This window comes from Schistosoma mansoni, chromosome 2 (genome assembly GCF_000237925.1).
Source record: "Schistosoma mansoni strain Puerto Rico chromosome 2, complete genome".
NCBI classification, from domain to species: Eukaryota; Metazoa; Platyhelminthes; class Trematoda; order Strigeidida; family Schistosomatidae; genus Schistosoma; species Schistosoma mansoni.
The window spans coordinates 6,161,028-6,167,623 of record NC_031496.1 but is presented as its reverse complement, the minus strand read 5'-3'; the positions used below and the strand labels follow the sequence as shown (position 1 = coordinate 6,167,623).

General features: G+C 37.3%; 1 protein-coding gene across 1 annotated transcript in view; it reads left to right on the top strand.

The window, feature by feature from the left end:
* Positions 1–658: 658 nt before the first annotated feature.
* Positions 659–6,596, top strand: part of Smp_147700 (putative kunitz-type protease inhibitor) — a gene marked incomplete at both ends in the record, with an annotated part of 15,909 nt that continues 9,971 nt past the window's right edge. Inside the window, 2 exons of the mRNA XM_018795471.1 lie at positions 659–665; positions 708–1,041. Coding sequence (XP_018649781.1) covers positions 659–665; positions 708–1,041 — 341 coding nt within the window. The remainder of the gene's footprint in view (positions 666–707; positions 1,042–6,596) is intronic.

Here is a 6,596-nt window from a genome sequence, read left to right as displayed (position 1 = left end):
GGATCGACTGAGGTTAGAAAATAATATCAGTCAGTTGTGGATTCAGTGATCTAGAGGTACAACGTTCGCGCACGAGGCCGAGGGTTCTGGGTTCGAGTCCCTCGTGTGGGATCATGGAGGATGAAAAGGCCGTCCAGTGCTTCCAGGTTTTCAATAGTGGTTTGGCTTAGATCGACTCATGATTTCAATAATTATTCTTACTTTATTAGTTTGAATTTAACATTTTATGATGCTATCTTGACAACTATTTGACTGCCTACAACATCATCCAAACTAAATCACGATTATTTAAAATCTAATAATTGCCTATTATCTAGTCAAATTTATTGTTGTGAGATCACCGTGCATTTGAGTGTCCAGTCACTACTGTATACTTACCGTAAAATTATCACTACGTAAGTTATAAGTTTCAAATGCAATCTCTCATACAGATGAATGTACAGAGCGTTGTAAATAAAACAGTAGTGTTACACGCCAATGAAATTACATTAGCTGTTTTTCCAATAGTATCAATTAAAGATTGCGCATTTTCCTTCAAACATTTGGAATTATTTTATGTAGATCCAGATTTAAGCAATATTTAGTAGCAAAATGTTTGTATAACTGTTGATGTAAAAGTATTATATATGATGTGACATACCGCATAGTTTGGAGTAAAATGTGCTGTAGGAAAGTAGTCACCATATTAATATTTCGTTTTATTTCAGGTACCGGATTAATGCGCATCCTTCTGGATATTCATCCATCAGTTCGTTGTGGACCTGAACCAGTCGTGACCAGGGAGATATTAAGGTATAGAAGACATTTGGAAACAATGAGTGATCAATTGTCACAGTCTGGGATTACTGATAATGTGTTGGATGATGCCAGTGCAGCATTTATTGCAACAGTTATTCAAGAAATGGGTCCCCAAGCTCCAAGACTTTGTCACAAGGATCCATCATCATTTATTTATCTTGAGGAACTGGCTGATTTATTTCCAAAAGCAAAATTTATTCATATGATTAGGGACGGAAGGGCTGCTATTGCGTCTACAATACAGTAAGTATATCTACGTAGATTAAAAAAGTATTGTCAACTTACTATTCAACATATCATATAATTTGATGTTCATTATTCTAGAACTTCACAATTCAATCTATGACGACGATAAATACCAGTTTTACGAGAGGCTTCAACCGATCATTATGAAGTTCTCAGAAAAAGACCTGACTGTCCTGATGGGAGATCTAAACGCTTAATTCGAAGTGGACAACACAGGATAGGAAGATATAATGGGACGACATGGACTCGGGGAGAGAAATGAAAATGGGGAGAGATTCGCAAATATATGTGCATTCAGTAAATTGGTTATAGGCGGCACAATATTTCCACACAAACGCATACACAAAGCTACATGGATCTCACCGGACCAAATCACAGAGAACCAGATAGATCATATTTATATCAACAAAAAATTCCGAAGGACAATGGTAGATGTGAGAACCAGGAGAAGAGCTGACATAGCTTCAGATCACTACTAGCTGGCTGTGGCCAAGATGAGACTGAGGCTAAAGTAACACTGGACGACTGGGGGAACAACATTACAAAGGTTAAATACAGCCCTCCTTCGATATACTCACAAACCCAACGAATTCAAGATAACTCTCAACAACAGGTTCCAAGCTTTACAAGATCTATTGGAAGAACAAGAAACTACGACGGAGAACAACTGGAAAAGGATCAAAGAAGCACTAACTTCAACATATCAGGAGGTGCTGTGTCGCAAGAAAAGGAATGATCTCTATGGGAACCCTGGACAAGATTGAAGAAGGGAAGAACAAGAAAATAGGAATTAACAACAGTCGAACACGAATAGAGGAAGTGAAGTTACAAGCAGACTACGCAGAGGCAAACAAGTAAGTGAAGAAGGGCATTAAGGCCGACCAGCAGGAATATGTGGAAAATCTAGGAAAGATAGCGGAAAAAGCTGTAAAAGAAAGGAATATGAAACAACTATTTGACACAACGTAGAAACTTGTAGGGAAATATGGTAAACCAGAAAGACCAGTCAAGCTTAAAGAAGTCAAGACAATCACCGAGACTAAGAAACAGCGAAATAGGTCGGTAGAACACTTTGCAGAACTACCGAACAGGCCAGATTTACTGAATCTACCGGGTATCGGAGCAGCACCTACAGACCTTCCTAAACCAGCGATCAAATAAATCAGGATGACCATCAAACAAATCAAAAGTGGGAAAGCAGAAGGACCTGACATTCTACAAGCTGAAGCGGTGAATTCGGACATGGAAAAAACTGCAAAGGTGCTCCACGTTCTGTTCAGGAAGATTTGGTAGGAATAACAAGTGCCACCGACAGACTGGAAAGAAGGATGTCTTATCAACATACCAAAGAAAGAAAATCTGGGTAAATGCGGGAACTGCAGAGGAATCACACTACTGTCGGTACCAGTAAACGTTTTCAAAAGAGTGTTACTGACCTGGGTGAAAGATTCAGTACACGCTCAGTTTTGAGATTGACAGGCCGGAATCCGTAAGGATAGATCATGTACCGACCGAATCGCGACACATTGGATCATCGGCGAACAATAAGTAGAGTGGAACTGGTTACTATGCATCAAGTTCATTGACTATGAGAAAGCATTTTACAGTGTGGATAGAGGAACATTCTGGAACATTCTTCGACACTATGGTGTACCTGAGGAAATCATCAACATTATCCGGAATTCATACGATGGACTACAGTGCAGTGATGCGTGAAGGACAGCTGACAGACTCATTCCAAGTGAGGACAGGTGTCAGACATGTCTGCCTACTATCTTCCTTTCTATTTCTTCTGGTGTTTGATTGGATTATGAAGACCTCCGCATCTGAGGGGAAGCACGGAATATAGAGGAGAGCTCACAGTCAGACAGTTTGGACCAAGCAGATGACACAGAGAACATCAATCCAATCAAATTTGCTGGAGAGAATCTGAAAGAGGTCGAAACTTTCACTTAACTCGACAGCATCATCGACGAACAAGGAGGATCTGACGGAGACTTAAAGTTAAGGTATAGCAAAGTAAGGGCGAAATTCCTACAGTTGAGGAACATATGGGACTCAATGCAATTATAAACCAATATCAAAGTCAGAATCTTAAATACGAATGTCAAGACAGTTCTAATGTACCACCACAACCGTCATCAGAAAATGACAAGTATTTATAAACAATTATCTACGCAAGATACTGAATATCCTTTGACCGGATACCATCAGTGACAGCTTACTATGAGAGAGAACAAACCGTCTTCCAGCTGGTGAGGAAATTAGGAAAAGATATTGGAGGTGGATAGAACACATATTGAGGAAATCACCAAACGGCATCACGAGGCAAATTCTAATGTGGAATCGTGAATGGAGACGGAAGAGAGGAAGGCTAGAGAACTTAGTGTGTAGGGTATTCGAAATAGACATGAAAAGGATGAATAGGTAGTGGGAAGAACTGGAATTGATTTGTCAGGACAAGGTTGGTTGGAGAATGCTGGTGAGCTGTTCATGCTCATCTATGAGGGTAACAGGTCTAATTAAGTAAGTATTATAAAACTTTAAAATTTAATCTAAAATGGATTGAATTTTGTTGCGTCTGGCCGATTGTGAACGCTATTGTTCGCTTCCCTAGGTTAGTTCCGTACCCCCGAGCTAGAACTATACACCGACTTGAAGACCAGAGAAAAGGCACAAAGTATGAAGGAAGCGCTTTACTACAGGATTCATTTATGTACAGAAAATACAGGGGTTTTATAGTAATTAAGAGACCTTGAGTTTCCATAGTAGCAGTGTGTTAAACAGCCAATCAGCATCTCGTTATTTTAGTAGCACAGCTTCTAATTAATCGCTGATTGGTTGGGGCTCTTTATGAGCCTCTGGAGGCTCTGATAGAGTTTAATGTAAGCCGACTTAACAAATTTGTTGCCTCGTTATTTAACTTTTCAGGAGAAGCATTCCAATGAAATCACATTTAGAAACCATCGTCCTTAATCACTCACATATCAACTTACCGGCGTTAGCTGTTTGATTTATGAGATATGTAGTTAAAAAGGCGAAGAGCTTGCAAGTTTACTGTAAGAATACGACTTTGATAACCCAAAATCAATAGAGTATCTTTAAAAATTGTTCATCACAAGATGTTTACTTTTCGGATAATAGAATAGACTATGACTAAGTTTTATATTACGATAATAACACAATTATTATATGCCTAACGGTTGGGAATTATAAGGAAAAAATCAACAGATCTATGTACTAATTGTTTTAGGGATATTATATCAATAAAAGTTTCTTAAATCTCAGGTGAAAGAAACTTCAGGAAAGGGAACATTTAACGATATAATTTCTTGCAGAAATTAAACTTTCCGTCAAAGTGCTAAGTGAACTACTGATTAGGTCAGTAGTGGTTTGTCTGAAAGTTATATTAATCAAATATATCGTCAATACATTAATTTTCTATTTAGTTGGTGCATGTTGTTATGATACAATGATAAATAAAATCAGTACTGATCAATCTGATAAACAAACTGATAAGTTCTACAATTCTCTTTTCATCCATGGTGGTATATTTTAAGTGAGCTACCATTCACTGAATAATGCTGTATTATTGGTAGATTCCATTCATATTAACTGGCAACTTTTTGTAATATTTAATTAGCAAGATGAAGTCGATATAATAAACTGACTTCTCTGAGTACGCTAACAAATTTGCAACAGACATATATTCATAATTTCTAACAGTTGAATTCATGAATCGATTAAAGTTATACCACAATCCAAAACCCGGAAGCACTGGACAGCCGTTTCGTCCTAGTGTGGGACTCCTCAGTAGTACGCATAAATGACCCCGTACCAAAGGAACCTCAACCCAGGACCTCCGGTCTCGCGCTCGAACTATTAGCGTCCAAACTGCCAAGCCTGCATCCAATTGTGTTAATGTCTAACTTCGATCAATCCGGGAAATCGCACCACCGTTCAGCATTGTCTTCAGTGAACAACTACCTCTCAACAAACACGGCTGAACTCCACTGATCACAACTTCTCACTAGACCTCTCAGAAATACATCTTGAAGTCAGTCACTAGTGAGCACATGAAGATTATTATCATGAGGGTGAAATGTAGATATTTTAGTAATTTTTAATAAATGAATTCATGCATTGATTAAAGCTAGACCACCATGGAAAACCTGGAAGTACCGGACGGCCGTTTCATCGCACACTAGGTCCCGGGTTCGAGTTCCTTTGTGTGAGAGCAAGGATGCCCACTGTTGACGAGTCCCATACTAAAACGAAATGACCGTCCAGTGCTTCCAGATTTTCCATGGTGATCTAGTTCTAATCGACTCATAAATTCAACTATTGAAACTTACTACAATATACACAAAACCTCATTCTGATAATATATTCATATTTTGAAATATTTTAAAATCGATTTCCCTGATACACAAAATGCTAAGAGGTACATATAAATAAATGAAAAGGTGGTTTAAAGATAGTTCTTTGTTCACTAATTATGCTATGAAACACGAGAAAGCATATCTCTTGATTCTTCTACATTCGAATAAACCACCTGTAAAAACGCAGTGGTTATCATAAGTTTAATGGGGATAGCAACATACATTTTCACCACAGAAACGAAAATCAAAGTCATATGCTTCTAGTGTCTTTTGTGAATCCTAATAATTTTATTCTACCTATCCATATAAATGTTTTCATCCGTGGGTTTATTTTTGTACTTACTTACTTATTCATTTTCTGTCTAGCTGAGAAACAAAATTACTTAGCTTTGTTGGCTGGTATGTTCATCTCATTCCTGTAAGCCTGCAACTTCTCTGTCATTTTGTCTGCTTATGAGAATATATAAAGATTAGGTCTCATGAAAACATTTCGTGTTTCTACTTCTGATACACCGTTCTTATAAACGAGATAAGTCATAGTGTATGTACGACATGACAGATCAGTATACAATGGAAACGAATAGTAATGATGCATTTATTGTTAAAATCGAGTGGAAACTGTTAGTAATGGTAGGTAGCTTGCTGAAGAATTATTTGGAAGAAAGGGAGAACTGAATATGCAGAATTCTTAGCAATTATTTCACAAATAGATCACTGAAGCTCAGTTCTTATTTATATATGACATATCAGAATACCCGTATGATATCGCTAGAATCATATCGTCACCAATTTATAAATAACAGATGTTCTCAACATATAGCTTCTGAGATATACAGACAAAACCCTAGTATGCTATGTATCTACCATTGAATGTTTCTGTAAGAATAATCATGTATAATTTAGATAAAGAGATTTTCTTTTCAACAATACCGTTTACTCCATTTATACAATCATGGTACCTGTTACATAAGAAAAACCTTCAGGAAAGAATTAACTAATCAGGTGTTCGGAAATTTTAACTATGATAAAAGGATCCCTTAGCGATCGTTTAATTTTAAACAGGGATAATAAGGAATACAAAATTATGTGAAAACATAATGTCCACTTGACACAGATGAGACGGTTGATCCAATAATATACAAAATGATTGGTATAAAAACAGTAAATATG